Source organism: Seriola dumerili, unplaced genomic scaffold (genome assembly GCF_002260705.1).
Source record: "Seriola dumerili isolate Sdu_G_001 unplaced genomic scaffold, Sdu_1.0 BDQW01000035.1, whole genome shotgun sequence".
In the NCBI taxonomy this organism is placed as follows: Eukaryota; Metazoa; Chordata; class Actinopteri; order Carangiformes; family Carangidae; genus Seriola; species Seriola dumerili.
In genome coordinates this window covers 3,464,499-3,486,473 of record NW_019174290.1, presented here as the reverse complement: position 1 = coordinate 3,486,473, position 21,975 = coordinate 3,464,499, and the positions used below count along the sequence as shown (strand labels likewise).

General features: G+C 40.4%; 1 protein-coding gene across 1 annotated transcript in view; it reads left to right on the top strand.

Annotated features, from left to right (window-relative positions):
• Nucleotides 1-687: 687 nt before the first annotated feature.
• The window catches only part of mtnr1a (melatonin receptor 1A), a 42,988-nt gene continuing 21,700 nt past the window's right edge, over nucleotides 688-21,975 (top strand). The window contains exon 1 of the mRNA XM_022738159.1: nucleotides 688-897. Within this exon, the coding sequence (XP_022593880.1) occupies nucleotides 714-897 (184 nt within the window). The 5' untranslated portion in view covers nucleotides 688-713. The remainder of the gene's footprint in view (nucleotides 898-21,975) is intronic.

Below are 21,975 nucleotides of genomic sequence, written 5' to 3'. Positions count from 1 at the left end.
GCAGTGTTGAATCGTATGTAAAACGCATTTCTACGCCTCAAAATAAAGTTGACAAAGCATAAGTTGTGGATTATAGATAATTTAAAGACAGAATGACCTTCAATCACCAGTTTGTTTTAGCCTATAGGCGACAATAAGACAGTTTCCTAATGTGTTACTGAGTATTGGGGCGTTTTCCTGAAACAGATAAAAAAAACATGAATGATTCTTCAAAAATAATAATGAATGGGGTGAAATAAAGCAAAGCGGGAGACCGTCAAGCCATGAATGAACACGCTTCTGGTAAATGAAAAGAAGTAGGAAGCTTTTCCGAGCAGTAGAACTGCTCTTCCTCCTCTCGGCCACCAAGCGACAGTATTTCTCCCTGGAAATAAAACCCGCTCCTCTCCGGACTGTTTGATCACATGCTGGGAAGGTTTGAAGTTGCGGCTTCATGTCACACATGCGTACCGACAAAGTGAATGGCACACGGGCGCAGAAGTGACACCGAAGCGACCAGAGAGAGGAGACTACCAGAGCTGATCCACGGCAGCTGGGCGAAGTCCACGCGGGAGAGAAGAAGTACAAGAAGAAGAGGGAGAAGTGCGCGTGGAGAGGATGAAGATGAAAGCCGCGGGAGGCTTTAGTATCCCATCACCGGCGTCTGTGAAATCCAGGCTTTAGGACGGCACGTTGAATTTGGCTCAGTTGAGAAAGTTCAGTGAGTGTATACAATGGTTATAAATGGGTCTCACCTGAACAGCTCCTCGCCAAACCCCAGTGACACCGTCCTGAACCGCCCGCCGTGGGTTACCACAACTTTGGGCTGCTTCCTCATCTTCACCATCGTTGTTGACATCCTGGGCAACCTCTTGGTCATCTTCTCCGTTTATCGGAACAAGAAGCTCAGGAACGCAGGTGAGTGAAATTCAGGGAAAAGTGTGTGCGTGCGTCCGTGGTGACGGAGCGGTGCGCGCGCGTGATCTGCACTCTGCTGAATTACAAAAAAAAAACCAAAATAAAAACTCTTCAGCCTAACATTTTTAAAGTGACAACAACCCTGTATGTGGGGGTTCTCAAGGTTAAAACATACTTTTTTGAAGTGTTTCGCGTCTTCAAACTGACGTCCTCTCTTGCTCAGGCGCTGTGTTATTATCACGGATGAGAATTTTGTTTGTTTTGTCATTTTACGGTTGTCCATCTTTTCCTGTGAGCTGGTCGTTAAAGCCGAGCCAGCATGAAAATGCTGCTCGCGACACAGTACAACCTCCCATTGAGGTCACTGTTTTTTGTTATCTTGTATCATTTTAATACAACAACTGCCACATATATTTTATGCTCTTACATGTATTCTGAGGTTATTGTATAATATATATATATATATAGGCTTACTGTAAATGGACAGTTCAAATCGACCTCCATTTGCTATAGCCTACTTTTGAAGCGGATATAATTTCACTGACCTACACCAAGTACACGGGCAGCTAAGCACGTTCAGAGGAGAGTAAAAGCGAAGAGAAACACTATAGTAATTATTGACACTGTCTGAAGCCACGGGGAAAGCCCGGCGCGCATCCCAGCGGTGCTTAGACTAATGCTTCCTAGGCTTTTCCACTATCGATGTGACTCCAGTCAGGAGATTTTATTTAATAATCGTAATGACAACAGAATTTTTAAATTATTAGCAGGTCGACGATGGAACATTGAGCCACGTGTGTGTTTTTATGCACACCAACTTGGACGTGAATGTAATTAAGATAAGGGGTTTGGATTAAATTGTGCGCCCCCCAGTTTGGACAAGATTGACTAAGCAGTGTTTATCTTGCTGAGTGAAGGTGGTAAAACGCTCATGATTTAATAGTCAGAGAGGACAGGGCGCTGCTGCGAAAACCCAAGAGGCTTCTGTCGTGCTCAGGTCTGCACACACTAACTGGCAGCTACACTTATTATGGCTGTCATTATTTGGAGGCTGTAGTAGGGTGATTTGCTAAATACACTCCTGACATTACCATTTCACTCACTGCAGAAATGTTAGGGTCAGAATAGATTTCCATCATGTGGATAAGAGAGCGGAGATCCCCTGCGGGGAATACTAAGTGATATCCAGGATGTACAAGGATGTGATTGCCTCTCACTGAGATTCTTGCAAACTGCCATTACTTTATGATAATCAATACATGATAAAGCGCACATGCAACTCTGCCATAGTTACCCTGGATTTGACTATTTTCACAGAGCTGCTGACAACACAGTTTTTGCCTTAGCTGTCTTGAAAAAGAATCTATCTCTAAAACTGAAAACGTGTGATTTCTGTAAGTCATGGTATTGCATGTTAAATTGTGGAGCAAAGTATGAGACAAGAGGAGAGATATATTTAGGAAACTGTATCTTTGAAGTCTTTCCATTAATTATAGTTAATTACATGTAAGGAGGACATAATGCAGCAGCAGCAGGAATTCAATCAAGTATGGAGTTAACTTATATTATCTCCACTTTAATGTTTTATATGGTTGAGCATTTCTAGCTGGGATTACCATTTTTTTATTCACTCCATTGGATATTCAATTTTCTTTTTGCCACACAGAATTCCGACCCGGCGTCTATAAGAAAAATGTCTGACGATCAAAATAAAAACCTCAGCTTAATTGTGTTTTGCAAAACTGTCCATGAATACTGATAAGGCTTACGTAGGCTGGTTTCTCAAATTCATGCCTTTTGTAGTGCATTTGCCACTTTCCATTCAAGGTCTGGAGACGTGCATGCCTAACTTAAGGCTCTTACAATTTTCTGTTCAATCAGCCATTGGCAAATTGGCAGACATATTGATTGGTGTAAAAACTTTTCCATTCATACTTTCATCACTGTTGGAATGTTTTGACGGCAGGCGGGCCGTTACTGTTCTACTGGACCTTATCAGGGAATTTGATGCCACAAATTATTATTTCAAAAGCAGCCACAGAGTTGACTCGGGCCGAGCACCAGTCTAAACCTTCAGGAGTAGGTTTTAACTGCCATGTTTTCCATCCTCAAAGAATTCCTTTTCCTGTTGTCAAATAAATCAAATCTCCTCTGTGGAAAAACAAATGGGCATAAACTTTCTTGGCAAGAACTAAATGTTGTTAGAGGTTGCACAGCAGTCCAACAACAAGGTGATGAATTAAATAATGAGGAATGCAATATACTCATTGGAAAAGCTGGCAGGCATCGTGGTCACATATTGCAGGCAGCAGCAGCAGCAGCAGCAGCACTCCTGTCTCTGCATGGCCTTCATCAGCGCACGAAATGGCCAGTGAGCGAGTGAGCGTGAAGCCAACAACACATGGTGAGCGGTTTGAAGCTGCATGGCTGGATACAGAATGAGTTCATTGCCAATAAATCATGTTAAATGTACCTGTTCTGTTGTAGATAAATCAAATTTTAAATCCATGCTGAAGAAAAAAACAAAAGATTGCAATGAGGAAACGTGGCAGCTGACCGCTTTGGCTAGCTGTTGTGCGACATTAGCTCATGAAATATTACATGAGGTGGATTTATGTATCTTTTATTGACGACAACAGAGGAGAAAACCAAACCTGTGTGATTGTTGACATGCCATGCAACACCATTTCTTCGCATAGGTTGTGGTACAAGACTCTTAGCTTCTCCTCCATGTTAGATCCAGAGCTGTTTGTATCTGGTATGTTACAGACGGCCATAAACTGATTTGACGTGTTGTGAAAAGGGGTTAACATTTGAATTTTTAATTTGAATTTAAATTTTTAAGCATCTTGGCAAAGTGAAAAATCTGAGCAGTCCTTGTTGTCCAGTACAGCGACCTGGCTATCTCCAGCAATATTCATTAGAAAATAACGGTATCATCCTTTTTTTCATGAGAACCAAAGAGAGCGAGATGTCTGTAGAATATCTGGAAAGTCTTAATTGTGTCACACCATCCCTGTTTTCTTTGTACTTATCATTCTCAAAGCTGAAACTTTTCAGATTCAACAGCACAGGAAGTTTAAACAGTGACTTACCTACTGTACCAATCACAGGCTGAAGTGACAGACAAAGACGAGCTTTAGCTCATACCTCGGTGTGCTGAGATTCTCTGCTGCAAAATAAACCAGAGCGCTCCACATTGGAGCGGGGCTGTCTGTTTCGGAGTTTATCCTTTTTGGGGTTGCGTGACTTGACTGTGTGTCGGCAGAATGTTATTTGGAATCGTTCAGTACACCTCTAGAGTGTCTGGTACAGTAGTATTGCTCTCAGGGTAATGAAAATATTCAGGCATTAATGCAGAATTAAGTGGCATTTGCATGTGTCTCCAGTTAAAATCAATGTTTTAGTTCTCTAAATATCCATTGGCTTTGTTGGGAGATTCTAAACGGAAATTAGCTCCGAACTGTGGAGCTTAATAAAGAGTTGACTATGAAAAGAAAACAAATCCCCTTCTGTAGATGTTGTACAGTAGATGTTGCTTTCGCAGCATCCTGTTTGATTTTCATCATGAGGATAGCCATTTGAAAGACTTGTTTTGTGAGAAACTGTAATCCTGTAGACCAGGGTTAATCAGGGCCTCACATAGCTGTATCAAGATTGCACAGCAGTGATTAAACCAAAGAGAGTTTCTTGGGTTGAATTTGTTATGTTGGAACAAAGCTAAAAGAAAGAATGAACTCGTGTCCCCTCTCTGACAAGCTGAACGCTGATTTCTATTTAAATTCAAACGTCAGTTTGAGGTCTCTTTGCTAAGTTGAAAGTAGGTCCCAAGCTGTTTTTTATTAACTTTAATCATACACTTGCATAAGAAATACCTGGCCTCTCTATACTATTCTTTTCTCCTAAAAAGAAAAAAAATCAGGCATCCCCAGTGCAGTTGTCCAACAATATAATTTTCTCAATGCATGCTGTGCCTAGGAACCATCTGCGACACCTGCCGCCTGAATGGCTGCATTTACTACTCTCTAAAACTGTGTGTTCTCTGCATGGCTAAACACCACTTCAAAAAACTTAAATTGTAAAATCTAGATGAAGATGAGTTCAGTAACATAGAGAAGCCATGTCTTTGAAAATGTGTAAGGCATTGTCAAGCTACACTGCATAATGTATCCACTGCCAGCAGTGTCAATATCGGGTGGCTGTATCATGTGTTCCCACCTCTGATGACAAGGCTGCCTCTTTGTGAACCCTGCTGTGCCCGCTTTGGCTCACTCTGCTACAGTTTCACTAACAGTGACTGAAGTTGTTTTCTCATATGAACTCCCTTTCATACACAACAGGAGATTGTCTGTGTCTCAGCTACTGAAAACACTCCATTTGGTTTAGGTGAGGGGAGGCCTCTGCGTAGAGCGTGCACTGCAGAAGTCGCAGTGTTTTGTTCACGGTTGTCTGACGATTTTGGTGTCGGCCCTTACTGACACAATTTCGAATCTCGTCGTCTTCTCCAGTCAAACATTTTCATTGGTGTCTTTGTGTAAATAACCTTTCTTCTTCTTCTTCTTCTTCATGGTACCTTGTGAATTCCCCAGACAGCGACCTGCTCAATAGGACATTACATGAACTTTGTACTATGGATCTGGCAGTCTGTTTAAAGGTCCCATATTTTACGTATTTGAAGTGTTGATATCCATAAGGAGATATAGTTGTGGTTTTAAGTAGGCTACCAAAAACCATCACAATGTAGTTTTACAGCTCCTCTCTCAGGCTTCTCTCTGGTGCTCTTGCAACAACAGGTCATTTAGCCTCTGTTCTGATTGGCTGACTGATTTCAAATTGATTGAATAAAAATATAGCAGGTTCAGGTAAACACTCCAAATCCTGCAAGGTTGGATGGTGGGTCCAGGTGGGGCTGGGCTTGGGGCGTGGCTGAGACTGGTGACTGCTGTTCCTCACAGCTCATTTTAAGGCTCAGTTTCTGAATACAGGCTGTGTGTGTGCATTTCTCTGAGGACTGAGCACTTTGATACTTTCACTGCCTTATATTCAAAAAGACATGGAAATGTCACTAAATACAATATGGGACCTTTAATGTCCAGTCCAACGGATTCGGATGTTTACGTTCTCACACACGGTTCCTCTGAGTAATGTGCAGATGAGTTCAGGGTTGCAGTGCGTGTGTGGAAGCATCATAAGGGACAGGAGCTGTGAATGCATACCAACTATGGCTAGGAAGTTTAACTGTTGTACTGTTGTTAGGCTAAAATTAATTTTGCACTGCGTGATCAAGGCAAGTGTGTGTTGTACAACCTGTTGTATTAAACAAAGGACAGTGAACAACATGTGGTATCACATTTTTTGTTAAACTCAAAACTGTGTTTTGCTTGTTATTCCTTGACGTTGATTTTTTCACTGTGCAGAGTTTGAGAGAGTACACTGAACTCATTGTCATGTTCATGAAACCAGTTTGAGACGACTTTTTGCTTTTTGGCATGGTACATTATTAAGCTGGGAGTGATGATCAGATGATCAGTTTACATCAGCAGTAACCTATTACAGGTCTTACACTGTGTAACAAGAGGGAACATTAGACAGGGAGGCTCAATTTGTCTCTACGCAGGAGGAGTAGCATGAGCACCATGTTAGCAGAGCAGCAGTCTCCATGCTTGTAAACACATGATGCGTTCAGGCACAGTAGTGAGTTGTAGGGCGCTGAATCTCACCTACTCATCTCCTTAACACTATAGTCAGGTATGTAAAAAGGAAGGAAACAGGCTTGAAACATAAACATGTTTTGAGCCTATAGCAAAAAATAAACCACGCTATCACCTGGCCTGTCTTGATAACTTGATTCTGTTCCTTCAGATGCGCATGAGACAGATGACTGAAAAACATGGCTGTAGCCTGTGAATCCCTCATCCAGCATGGGAATGGTGTACTCCAGAGATACTTCCTACACGTAAATTCATTGATTGGCTATTACAGAGAAATCGGGTTTGGTGTCATGAAATTTTAAGGATTATAACTTTAAATCTGAATTTAAGATGTGCAAGTCTTATGTGGAAGCTTGAAACCTCCCGTGGACAAGGTATTTGAACTTGGAGAAACCATATCAGACACTGTAAAGACAATCCTGCAATGCACCCTTGCCTCGAGGCTCCAGGTATGATGTGTTCAGTTAGACGCGTTCACAAGAAAAACAAAGTGATCCAATAGTATATATAAAATAAACAATATTTATTATGAAAACAAAGTATGTTCCCTCATGAAAACTAGAAAATAAACAATAAAAGTTCTATACGCCTTTAGATGGAATGAAAAAAAAGGACAATAACGTACAGTCAAAACTATGTGAAACCGCTCTACCTGAAAACCTCCAAGGTCAGGAGCGGTAAAGGGGAAACATGGGGGGAAAAAGGGCATGGAGTTCATATTGTGTGAGTTAAATGCAAAGCACAATTATGTTACCAAATTAAATATCTTACGGGGCAACATAATATTTGCACAAAATCTTGACATGAAAAATTTGGGTCCTATAGCCTCAAATTATTATTCAAAGCAGAGTATTTTTATGTTTCATTAAGCATGAATGAAGGGATCAAAAGTTTCTCTTGTGCATGAGGCAGATTCAGCTTTTCCATGAAGTATAATGGTATTTAGTTAGGGTTCAAGTGGGCCTCAAAGCTTAAGTTATTAAAGGGGCCCTCAATAACTGAAAAAGGCCAAAGGTTAGGGAGAATGAGTGTGTGCTAAGGTTGACATAAGAAGAACTATACTCTATCTACTGTATGTTTCTCTTTGCCAAGACATTATCAGATTATATGCCTCATAAAATAAACACAATCTCAGGGCAGTCACATTTTTTCTGCCGTTCCACTTCATTGAAATATTGGTTCTGAATGTGATACCATCCTGAGTATTTATCCCAAGGATCGTTAATATTTGAAGAAAAAACAAGAGGTCACACAAACACTGCAGCATTTAATTAAAATCCTTATTTGGTTTTGTGTCATGCCATCATTCTAGCTGCTCTCTAACATACGTGAAGGCACAGGAGTCGTAGCTGCTCACCGGGTTTGTCAGTTTCCGCGGTGATTGCTGTGACAAGCGTCGGAGCGGCACAGTGTGACGGAGCAGCTTAATAGTATAAGAACTGAAAGAAAAAAGGGCTCAGTGGGTGAAAAACACAGTCTAATTGGGGACCCACAACAGCCAGGAGGTCATGACTTTGCAATTAATTCATAGTTTGCCCAAGCTGAATAAATGAACATTGAGTGGGAGAGGATAAAGATTTCCTTCTTTTACTCATGAGGCACTTAACTCCCAGCTATAGATTAGTTAATGCCTCTACTGTCAGCCAGGACACGAAAAAAAGGCGCGCCTGCTAGCGTGCCCCAAGGCTGCTCTGCACCTGATAACTTACAGTCAGCATTAACCACTTCTTCCATTGCTTTTCACTGCAAATCCCGAAACATGTAAGAGACTTTGTACGTTTTCATTAATTATGCTCGGGCTTGCAGATCTACTTTGTACAGATTTCCTGTCAGGGGGCTTTTGTGGCTCTCATAAGGATTAAAACTCAAAACATAAGATCACACATGTATCTAATTAGGTAGCAGATATGTGTGCGGCTGTGGTTCCGCTGCTGGGATTGTGTGCATGATGTTATCGTTGCCAACCTTGTCTGGCTTGTTTGCTGCTGCCTTTTTTGCTCTCAGACACAACAAGGGAGAAAGGTTCACAACAGTACATGATAGTGGAGATAAAGAGAAGAAGAAGGAGGCAGCAGTTTGGTGCGAGCCTGTCATACAAAGCAGACACACAGTGAAAGAGACAGCGGCTTATTTCTTTACTCTGAGAATTGCCATTTCATGTCATGTTAGTTTGTTGCTTCCACCATGGGCGACTGGGTTTATCCTTTTTTTTCTTTTTTTTTGTGACATTAATAGCGACAATCATGGGAAAATTGCTCAGCAAAAAGCTGTCTTGTTTTTCTCCATTTGACCTGACTATTCAAGTCTTGGCAGGTGCCATATTGTCCTGCTGGGTTTAGGCCTCTTTCCAGGGTCATCTGAGAAAGAAAAATTGACCCAGCAAGCGCTCATTTGACTCAGCAGCCTCTTTACACGGTGCCTCGGCTTCTAGACGATTTTGTGATTTTCTAATATTCTGCAGGATTATCTGTACACACAAGCCTGCCTGCAGTAATGCACTCTGTATATATGATTTGCATCAACTGTATGATGTAGGCTGTGTTTTTCCACATTTCTCCTCTGAAAAGAAACCTCTCTGTTTCTTTGTTTCTGCTCAGTGTTTGGAATTCCCCTCACCAAGTTTTTTTAAATTTTTTTTTTTTTTTTACTGTGCCTTATCTCAAGTCTGTCACCTTCTTTGTACTTCTCTTCCTCCCAAGTTTACTCACCCTCACGCACGCACACTCGATATATATATTTTCTCTCTTTTCACTTAAATTTGACCTTCTAGGCTTCATATTCCATGACACCCTGTCTGTTTGTATCACTCTGATCCAACACCCCCACCGTTCTCTAAGGATGTTATGTTGTCAGACTGCATACCTGTAGAGGAATTCTGCCAATAGCGCTTTGCATCAAGCCAGTCAGGCAATAAGACGGTTATCGCACAAACCCTGTGGATTCCAGATTATATAATGGCCAAGTGGGCAAAAATGAGTTATTTTTGATAAGTGTTAAACAATGACCGGACTGACGTGGTCGAATTTAACAAGAACAGGCGTCTGGCATCTGGTCCGCTTTGTCACGACCCCCTCCCCCAGCTCTCAGTCTGTTTGTGTCCGTATCACACACTCAAAAGGAAAGAGTGTAACTTCAAAAGGAAGACACATAGTTTATAAATACCTACACATACACGGGAGCATTTTTGCAGCCATTCAAGATTCCATCCCCCCACTCGAGCTACCCTCCCTCCCCCTTTCCATGCTATTTTTAATCATTTACAATATTATACAGTGAAACTTCTTTCTGCTTGATGGGAGCTCAGGATGACGCACATGGGAAGCTTAGGGCAGTGAGATCAAGTAAAACCTAATGCTCATCCAAGGGGAACTATGCATAGCACATGCATACTGTAGAGTGCTTACTGTAGAGTGGTAACTATTTGATTACACACACACACACACACACACACACACACACACACACACACACACACACACACACACACACACACACACACAAGGCTGCAAAGGCTCAGAGGTTAGAGATGCTGGCTGGTGATGAGAAGGGTGTTTGAATCCCAGTTTGAGTTGAGTGGAGAGAAGCAGAATGGGGGAGGCAAGAAAACGCTTTCCTCTGCGCTCAAGGTGCCCTTGACTGAAGCACTTAGTCCACCATTTCTACTCAGTGGCAAACAGTGGAAGACTGTGGTTGGACTCAGCAGCTTCCAGCTGTGAACGCGTCAGATTGTATGACTGTTAAAGCGGGACACTGATGAAAAACAGAAAAATATGCAGGCTCAGTCCAGTCCTCCTCAGATGTAATTTAACACACAAACTGACCTCATTATGGTCCAAATTCCTCCTGCATTATCTCTATTTGTTATTTTATCATTAATAGGTCTAAAGAACAGGGCATGGTTCACTAACGGTTGACTAACAAGCAAAGCGCTCAATCAGAAAGCTTCGTCACTCTCTATGAGCCAATGGGCTGATTCGGTTGAATGGCATGTAATGATGATTATTTTGGCAGACACACGAATGCCATTTGATGTAGCTCTGCGAACACTGCCCCATTCAGCCTTATCAGACCACTGTCTCTGGGTTCAGCATGGTGATTTATCACTGAGACTGACACAGCACTGTCCTGAAAAATAACAATTTGACTAACTAGAAAGCAAAGAAGGGAGGGGCATTGCATGCTAAAAATAATCCTGAGGGTAGAGGGGTGCATGTTGTCTGTGTGAAATTAGTAACATGGTTCAAACCACGCCAAGTCTAAAATAGGAAAACAAGTCTTTTATTTGATAATAGCAACTAATTTTGGAGTATAGGCCTAGAGGTGTCAGAATTTAGGCAGCACGTGTAAACAGGATGTAAATTTCTCAGGAGATAACAAATAGTAAGATCATGTTTTGTTGTTCAGAGACAGAAAAAGAAGAGTATTCATGAAGACACGGTTGTTCTGCACAGTTCAGTCTGCACAAGACAAGATTCATCCTGAATTTCCTCAGAAATCTGTAAACGATTGCATTATGTAATAGCTAGAAATGTTCTCATGTCTTCAGATTCACTTTGGAACAGACTGACGATGGGACTTTTAAATCAGTCCACAAACAATAAAGTACAAGATTTTACTCAATTTGAAGTCAGTAGTTTGTCAATAAGATCGTTAACGATCTTATTTTCTGTGTTGTGTGTTCAATATTTAATTGCTAAAGCTTGTTGTTTGAAATGTAGTCAGCTGAATAGTGTACAGAGTCCCTGATAGTGGATACTGGAGTTTAAAACAATCTGGTAATTTCATGGGGCTCTCGTAATGATGATATATTAAAGCTGCTTTAATCTTTTTTTTTTTCTTTTTATTAACAGTGGTTCAAATGACTATGTATAATATGGCAGGGGCCACTTGTAGCATCAAATTTAGAGAGAATTATCACCCAACTCTGCACAGTTCCCCTCGGCTCTGTGCAGCGTATTAGCCTCTTTTACCTCATTGTTGTGGGTTTATGGCTCATGATTGTACTGTTTTGGTTAAAAAGATTTAGTGACTAGCTTGTGAACATAGTGGTGCATTTAGCAGTCACAGGGATTGTCCAAGGAGTTGGTGGTGAACAAATCCAGAGCTAAAGAGTGCATTGGACTTATATTTGTCTGGTAGTCAGTAATATCACTCTGTATTTACTGGATGACTAAGTAAGCAAGTGAAAAACAAAATAGGTTAATGCAGGTTTAAAAAAAAGTGTGTCTAACATGTGTGACGAGCTGATGCTGATCTCAAACATATTTGGCATTTCTGTTCTGCAGTTTGCTGTTACTTATCAGCCGACATCTACATCTACTGACAGATGTATATGTAGATAATGTGAAATCGTCTGTTATTGTATCAATACGCCGTATGTATCGGGAAAGGTGGCTGGAAGTGCTTGCCTCTGTGCGCTCAGTCATCCACGTATTTAATACTTATTGTTGTGCAGTGATATGTTGTTATCCAACAGCCAATCCTATCATTAACTCATCCATTTAATTCAATCTAATCACCAATGAATATTTCCATTATTAGATCTTTATTATGCTGCTAGAGTCCAATTTAGTTTCCCTTTGTCTCTGTTTTGCATCATTTAAGCTCACTTAACTCAATCTCCACTTTATATAACTGGCTCCATTGTAAAGACGTGGGCTCTTATTGAGGATATATAGAGTGTCAGCGACTCCTGCACTTTGTTTTACCTGCAGAGTTCTGAGAGACCAGTCAGAGCCTTTCAGCAGCCCTCGTCTAATAAGACGAGTCACAGTTAGCAGTGCAGAGGTGCACACTAATTCTCAAGAGGCAGATTATGACACATTCTTCGTGGCCTGTCACGTTCGTAAAAGTAATTAGTCGAGTCCTAGGCGTCCCTCTAATGAGCAGGAGCTTAGTGTGTGTGATTTCCTCATCGCAGTATGCTTTCCTTTAATGACCCCTAAACATGCTCCCTGTGATTATTGTCTAAATGAGTGTATTTTGTCACACTTTAAGACACATTCACACATCACTTGGGCTCATTCCAGCATTCTTTGGGTGCCGTCCAAAAGCAAAAAGAGAATTATGCAGTAGGAAGTTAGATGTTCATGCTGTTCAGTGCTCAGTGACCTAGTCTTAAGCCTCAGCTTCTCTGAGAATATGAGAGTGAACTCATGTGGCATGTAGTATTATGAAGAAATAATGATATATTTTATGGAAATCATTGCAGTGTGATAAAATAGGAGATGTGAGTAGATATGTATGATATCTCGCTGCTTTGGGACATTTATTAAAAACCTCTTTGCTGACTCTGCTGCCATAGTCGTCCTAATATCTTGTAAATTCTAATTTTAACTAGAAGCGCTGTGCGTGATGCAGTGACAGATTGTTTTGCTGTGGGTGCTGTTCACTGACTCAAGTAAAAGTAGCTAAGAAAAGTTTATGGGAAGTTCAGTGGTCACACAAATTAGAACATATCACAGGTCACAATAACAGTAACACTGAATTTCTTTGTGTGAATAAGGGATGATATTTAGTTGACTTGATGGTTGTTTTCTGCCGATCATACTTTGCAGACTGCATCTTTTGTCAACCCAGGAACACCCTCTGTATCTGCTCTGAGTATTAATGAGAGGATGGTGTTTTTGTTGATAGTATTGCACAATAACAGCATATTAAATACGAGGTCATTAGGGATGGGATTTAAGAATGTTTCCATTCAGAGCCAGCTGCTCCCAGATTGTTTGGTTCCTGACAATAGTTTAGTTCTGATGCTGTCAGCTCCTCTGTTAAGGTTTGTGCATTGCCCAAAATTACATATAATTGTATTAAGTGAAAACAACAGAAACAGGACACAAAAAACCCCCCCCAAAAAAAACACACAGTTCCTGAAATGATAATGTTAGCAAACAGCTGCTTTCTTAAACATTCAGAAGACGCAGAGCAACATTATCATTTTATCTAATTGGAGTCTTGTTTGTGGCTGCTCTATAAATCAATGCTCAACATTCTCTTGTTTTAGCTCTGTTGTTTACTTCAGCTCTTTGCTATACAGTTTAAACACAGGCTCAGGAACCAAAATGATGAGAGAAAACACGGCTAAAATCTGATTAAAGCTGTGCTGATTCACGGTGGGATTGGAAGTACTAGCAACCATTTCACATTATACAGTTGTGGTTTGGTTCATTGTCCATATCAGAAATCTCTTAATGGAGCTTTAATGTCAGGAAGTGGGACCTTAGCCATGGCAGAGATAATCAAGATAATCAAGGCTCTGGGTACATTGTACTGGACTGAACACTGTGCAGTGTTTCCTATACTAATAATTTGGCTGTACCACTGTTATGCCTTGACATCTGGTGACAATGCATGTCATGAATGCTTTTGCTAGCTAATGGTGAAATATGATGTTGGAGGTACCTGGGTGGCACAAAGTAAAAAAAAAAAACTAAAAAAAAACAGGTTAAAGGAAAGGATTGATGCGACCGCCAACAACCTCCCAAAGCCAACAGCAGGACCACAGTGCGATTAAAGTGTTTTTCCAAATTTGGAGAAAAATGTAACGTAACATTAGCATTAACATTAAATAGTGTTAATATCGGGGCATACCTGGATTTGATAAAGCATAGAACCCACAAGAAGAATAGATAAGGGATCAGAAATGACCAAGTCCTTTCCATCTCCATATGTAATGTAGTTAGCATAGCACGTAGTATATTTATTACAACTTTGCAATATGTTGCAGCTCCTTGCTGTTTGCTGTGGATGTACTGTACAGCATTTATACTTAACAAACACTGCATCTGCATGTTTTGATTATGAAAGCAATTATTATGAAGCAACTAATGATTAATGATCAATTAATTGTTCAGCCTTTAAAATCTAAAATTAAAGAAAAAAATATTTTTGGTCCCATACCAAACCAGTGATATTCAGTTTACAATGATATAAAATGGAAAAGGAATGTTTTGCTTGAAAATGACTTAAAAGGATTAATTGAGCTGATTCAGCTCTAATCTCATGTACAAAGTCACAGATGAACAACTTAACAATTCTGACAAACAAACAAAAGAATTCAGAAATGTGAACCCGTAAATATTTTTTGACTTGATCAGACAGATGCTACCACCTATCGTATCATCATATTACCCCCGGAGATCATCATATTAGGACTGGAATAGTCAAAGGAGCGCAGGGCAAGCTAAGTTAAGTTGGTGTTTTCACAATAACATAAAATTCTCCCCAGTTTCGGGGTCAAGGTTATGTTAAAAAAAATCCCCTGCACTAGATTTGATGTAACCAAAGTGGAGACTTCCGTTATATCAAATGGTTACATCAGAACAGATGTTCTCTTAGGATGGGAAAGTTACATGAACTGGTGTGTCGAGATGCATAGCTGGTGATGTACCCACGGGGTTGGGGTGATGATGTTGCCGACGGATGCGAGCAGCTTTCCCCCTGAGGGTGAAAAATGAGAACTGTGCATCAAATTTTGGTGAAAGCAGAGTATGAGAATCTGTCCTCCCCTTCTTTTGTAATTCAATTAGGTTTCAGAAAAGGCAGCAGCAAATGCTGTCAGTTATTTAGTGCGGAGCTTTAAATACAATATCATCAGATCCGAGATGAGTAATTGATCATTCATTCATCATCTGTGTCCATTCATTTCACATGAGCTAAATCATCCTGTCAAGACTGCAAATTACTGTCCTGTGCTGTAATTTCACACACAGTTAGTGTGTGTGTGTGTGTGTGTGTGTGAGTGTGAGTGTGTGTGTGTGTGTGATTCAGATTCAGACTGAGGACGTTTTTGTAAAGTGAGGTCATTTTGACGGAGCCTCACGTCTTCACAGTTGGGGTGAGACTAATAAAATGAGGGTTGGAAGTAGAATTAGGTTCACTGTGGGTGAACCTGTGAGGGTGAACATATAGAGCTGAGGGTCACGGGTAGGATTGGGGGCTGAGGAACAAACGCTGTCAGGGCGCTGTGTCTGGGTGTGTCTCGGCATACACGGATCTCAGTTGTGAATGTTTCATTTCTGGGAGGCTAAAATGTGAATTGTGTTGTGTAGTCGTGCTGAAACAATAAGTCAATCGACAGAAAATGTATCAGTATTGATTCAATTATTTATTTATTATTTGACCTGCCTTAGCCTGCTTTTTATTTTTATATTTTTTATTTTTTGGCGATTAAGGGCAACACAAGAAATACTTAACAGCTTCACAAATGCAAGGATTTTCTTATAATTCATATAAAGAATAACTTTGGCGTTCGGACTGTTGATCAGACAAAACAAGTTCTTTAAGACGTCCCCTGTGGGCCCTGCGAACCTTCACTGTTTTCTGACATTGAATAGACTAAACAATTCTTTGTTTTATTGGAAAAATATTGAGGGATTATTTTATATCGGAAATGTTTGTTAGTTGCAGCTCCAGTTATGCTTGCGAGACTGAATTTGGTTTATTTCTACAAATCCTTTAGGTTTAACTCTCCCCCACAAACAATAACAAACACAAGCTAAATACAGACACATCAGGGTCCATTCGCCCCATGTCGCGAACAAAAATAAGAATCGGATAAAAAAAAAAATATTGTCCAAGGAATCATATCTCCTCTTGGTTGTCTTTGGGTCCCCCTTTCTATTATCAGCTTGTTGATGTCATTGTTGCAGAACAGTACCGTATGTCTATTTGTGAGTGTGTGAGACCCGGACTGGAATAGAGAGGGTATGCATGACAAGCGTGGGCGGATGATTGATGTCCGTCTCCCAGCTGCCGTGTGTGTGTTTACAGATGATGCTTATTTTTCTGTGTATTTACTACCAGTCCATGAAGCTTCTTTCCACACGCAGATACAGTTTCTGTGCTCATATGCTTGTGTGACTGTACTCTCTCTCTCTCTCTCTCTCCCCCTCAATGTTTAAATGAACTTTTGATCTTGTCATCATAATTGTGATGGGAATGGCTGCACAGGAAGTGATGCAAGGTTGAGAGACACATGAATGTGGAAAATACAAGTGATGCAAAAAAAAAAAGATAGTGGCTTTTTAATATAGGGATTAGTGGGAATATGATATTCTGGCTGCAGTGTATGTGACTTTGAAGTGGTGCTGTTACATGTAGTAAATAGGAAATTGGAGGATATGTCAAAAGCTTATGCTCAGAGTGACACTCATAAAAAAAGAAATGGTAAGATAAGCCGTTAACCACAGCAATAAAATACAGCTCATCTGCTCAAAGTCCTCAAATTTATGGTATGCAAGTCTGAAAACCCAGTAAAAACATGACATCAAAAAAAATGCAAAAAGAATTCCAGCTATGGTATAAGGAGATTACATTGAGCTCTTTCAGGTCAATTGGGGTCAGATAGGATGATGGAAATAACTGCTGCGCAAACTAATCATATATAATAAAGCTCAACAGATGCTAAAGCTCTGGTCTGACCTCAATTTCCATGGGAACGGCAATAATATATCAAAATATACAAAGGATTGTTCGCTTTGGGATAGTTACATAACTCATTACATTACTGATTCATCACCTAAAAGTGTCATACAGCCCTGTCCATTGCAGATTATTTTCATAACCAGCACAATGGTAGAGATATGTACCATGGATTTTGATTGTCAATGTTAAATTGCACTGTGAACATTAGTGCAGCTCCATGCATGCTAACCAGTACGGCTGTTAATGTAGGCAGTGTCACTGATAGGTCAGTAGGAGATTGTCAGCGTTCTCTTCCCCTTTTTATGCTCAATGAAATGCACATTCGCATGTTAAGTGAAGAAATTGAGATGGACAGAGTTAAAGAGGTGGTAGCAAAAGATGGAGAAGACCTAATGTTATATTTATAAAAACTGGATGCTGAGTAGAATAAAAGTATCTGCAGACTGCAGAGCAACAGTCGCAACAACCTCTTTAATCACCTCAAAATGAAATGTGTCAGAATGTTTGAGAATGAACTCCAGCTCTTACACATGTAGCTCCAGTAGTTGTGTAAATTCAGACATCGCCTATGTTTTCCTTTTTGACTTGTAGAGGGTAGCAGAATAACTAAACACAACACTGACATATTATCACCCTGTAGAGTAGTCGAGGTTGAAGCAGTTGTCTTTATCAACATCAAGCAGACACGAAGCAACAGTAGCATTGATTTGGAGTCATGTATTCATTCTCCTTTAAAGTCTGCTTCAGCCTGTGTTCAACTGTGTCTGTATTCGGGGTGTGCGATCTGACGGTTTTATATCGTGGACGATCTTTGGCATATGATCTACTTGTCAGATGAATCGTACAGATCATGTCATTAAAAGGTGCTACTGTATATTTAGATATTCAATTGTAAAGGTTCCATTGCTGCTAACCACCCCATTGTCAACATTTAAACAGCTAGCCCGCTAACTGCCGCTGGTGATGGTGATGGCAGTCCATGTTCTGCTCTACAGCATCCGCGAGCGTAGCGTAGCGCCAAATGTAGCAGTTCTCCACCAGAGCAGAACAAGAACCACCATCACCAGCTGCATGCCAAGACAGTGGAGTTGCAGTCCGTGCGTAGGACAAGAGAAGGCGGGAGGAGCCGGGGGTTAGCTAGTCAGCAGCGAATCAACTTTCAAATCAAAACATTTGCATATACTAGCACCCTCTAAATAAACAACAGTGCTGACAAAACAAGTACTCCAAAAAAAAGTGTGATTGGTGGTGACACAATTTGTCAAAAGAAAACGGCGATGTGGGCATACGATCTTTTGGCCAGATCGTCCACCTGTATGCTTGTTGCTGCTGAGCAGGTAGTGTACAGTGGGTTTGTCAGAGCTGCAGGTGATGCTAGAATGAGGCTGATGAGAACAGCGAAAGTGAAACAAAACAACAAAGCTGCACGCTCCAGAAGCTAGTTAGCTGAAAGATGCTAAAACACTAAGATGAGCTGAGTGGAGCTGCATTTAGGTGATAATTCTCCGTGGGTATGTCACCATGAGCGACATCTTTCACAAATATCATTTAGTGCAGCTTTAAGCTCTAAAAAGCCAAAGTCACACACATCATCTGCTGTATGTGGAGAATTGGTGGCTGTCCAAGCTTCGAGGTGTGAACGAGGTGCTGGTGAAAACCCTGGATTCATGGTTTCTAATACCAAGCTGCAAATATTTCACCCACAACTAGATCCTGAAGTTACACAGCTGCTGTCATGAGAAAGTGGAGCAAACAGCAAACACACACGCTCACAGATACACACCCGGCATCAGCTGCGTATAAGCTCTGAACTTGCACCATGTATGAAACTGCCTCCACAATGTAAACATAAAGTATATTAATAGTTAATTGAAAATAAGTTCAGCTCCAGGCGTAAATATTTACTACAGCAGCGTCTTGTACTGTATGTCAGTGATATTTAATTTAAATTATGGGGGGAAAAATTAGTTCTCAAAAATCGTCATTTTTAACAGGAACATTCTGGGTTTTACAGAAGGTTTGGTTTTTATTTTACAATAACCCCATTGACCTTGAAGCACGATGAATGTGCTCATTTCATAATGAGTGGCAGTAACTCCTCATTAAATACTTGCTTCCCAGGGACCTGAATGACATAAATGGGATCAATCTTCTGACAAGATCAAGCTGCTTGGTAATTGCAAATGGGAATCCAACCCACCCTGTAGTTGGTCGTTGTGTGTGTGTGTGTGTGTGTGTGTGTGTGTGTGTGTGTGTGTGTGTGGATGAAACTGTGTGCCAACATTACTGTGGTACTTAACTTATTTTTTAATAAAAAACATCTAATAATTTCAGTCACAATTTGGTCATTTGATTATTGGTTTTTATAAGATTGTATTTTAGAAATTTTATTTGATGTAATTTTCCGTTGCATCCTAATACCATCACTGCTGGTTTATCAGTGTGATGGATGTGCATGGTTGTTTAAAACTGCTGTTTGACAATTTGTAAAGGTCACACCAGCATTTAAAACATTTTGCTCGTGGGGGGCAAAATAAATGCACAATTTTTTTTATTTTGAAGTTTGACACACACTTTAAGATCTTCTTTTCTCCCTCTTCAAACACTCTTATGATGAGAACAGAATTTGAGAGAATCCGGTAGTAATATACATAAACTGGATATCAGATGCGAAGATAATGCACATTCATTTGAATGAAAATAGGGTTTCTTTCTGTGTTGCCTGGCTGTGTTGCTGCATTAGTGTTTCTCCTGTCCTTGTGGTCCCGTAGACTTTGCATTTGGATGATGTCACACTCATAAGAATAGCTTTTCTGGGCTCTGAGAAAGTTTTACAAACATAAAAGCTACATTGAATAAAAAGAAAATAAAGGTTGTGTCTTGGCACTCCAGGTGGAGCCTACAGACACGTCTTTCATAATGGCGCATTAGGGAGAGAATGATTTTTGGGCTTTTTTTTTCATGCAGTACCGTGAGTGAGTGATGGCATTGGTGAAGGTGTCTTGATACATTCATAGTATTTACTATGTCACCAACCCTCTAATACAACAGCCTTTTTCACAAAGACATGCAGGCTGTATGAATTTTGCAGTATCACTTTCTTGTGTAACTGCATTAACCATTTTTGTTGTGAACTGTCACTATGGCAACGGAATATTCTGATCTATCTGTATACTAAAGGAACAAGCTCTAGTTTTGTCACAGTTTATTTTACAAGCTCTGTTTCGGTACCGTTTCATATTTATACTGATCAGAAGTAAATCTTGTATGTGATTCCTCTACATCATTTATTGCTTTTCAAGCTCTATTGTGTGGTCTTGGCATTGGATTTGAGGTCCCTTGGGCACAAACATTATATCAGATACTGTATGGCAAGAGTGTCAGACTTCACTTTGTATTAATATTCTAAAGCCAAGAGGCTCTTTGTCACCCACTAATCTGCTGGAGCTCCAGCACGACTAGGAGCAGAATCGGATGTTTAACACTCTCCATGTGACCATCTGCAGACAGTACCTCTGTTCATCTGTACAGTAGCCCTCTGTCTGCAGAGCTGGATTTGCATGCTCTTATGTAACATGACTTCTGTTGTCTTTCTGACCAATCCCGACTTGTCTTTGGCAAATGAATCAATATGTGGAAATAATGATGGTTTTCATAATGTTTCTGTTCCCGGATGAGTTGAAGATTAAATCAGCTGAGGCGTACATTAGGAAAACAATAACCCTGGCGAGCAGGCATACAATCAACGCTGCAAATTTGAGATGTGTCGCTGTATGAACTGTAGATCAACTTGTCACAGCACTGGGATCTGTGTTTTTTTTTTTGTTGTTGTTTTTTTAAAGGAGACAGGTGGAGAAGAATCAATTGTTTGTGTGTGTGTTTAAGAGAGATCAAGAAAGAGAGAGGCAGTTTTCACCACGACACTGTAAAACCTATCCCGACTGTCCTGGTTGAACTTTAAGTCTGTCTCCCCCTATCTGGGTCAACCCATCAGCCCCCTGCCATGCTCTGCACTGGTCTGCCTTTCAGGCAGCTACTCTACTACGCAGACTGGAATCACCTGTGGAACAGTGAGGAGGGGGTGGGGGGTGGGGATGTGTGTGAGTTAGCGGAGAGTGTGCGGGGTAGATAAAACAGCGCGGCACCCCAGTAAAATTGGTTTTCAGCAAACAGTTTATCAGAATTGTGTCTGAACATGCTGCGCTATCATTTTGTTCCCACTGTGTTTGAAAGGACTTTCACACAGGAAATAAAGTAATTCATACTGAACCGCTATAGCCTTTATTTTGGTGATTGTAATGTTGTTGTGCATGTTCGTGTGTGTTTGTATGTGTAAAGGTCATTTTGTAGCAATGGTTCTTTTCAGTTGGATTGTTAGTTGGTTTTGAAAACGTTACACTAACCTTCACAAAACACAGTAAAGTGACACAGTCAAATGTGATCATTGTGTGAAAATAATGTCTGATAATAGAGGAAGTATTTCTAACATAACCAAACATGTACTGCGGCATGGTATAAGAATAAAGTGTTATTCATGTCCCCAGTTGTCATCATTATTAACCTTAAGCAGCTAACACTAGCAGGGCTGTTCGAGTTTCAAGGTTCGATTTTGAACAAATTTGACCTTACATGTAATTTGTATGAATCAATTTAAACACAACCTGCGTAACCAAATCCTAAACCATTTTGTAAAATAGATGTTGTGATCATTCACGTGACAAGTTAAGGTTCATGTAACACAGTTATCAGAAAATAGCCTTAACTTTCCACCAGTGGTGTCCAATCCAAAATACTTCCTCGCTTTATCTCTCAGATGGTTTGGCATCATTATTGTCCACTCAGCATCACTTAAGAGAACAACAGTAGTCTGGTTTATCATTGTAATGTTATTCGAATTAAAGAGGAAAGCCCTCAACACTACTGTTCAATTCGTGTGAAAAAA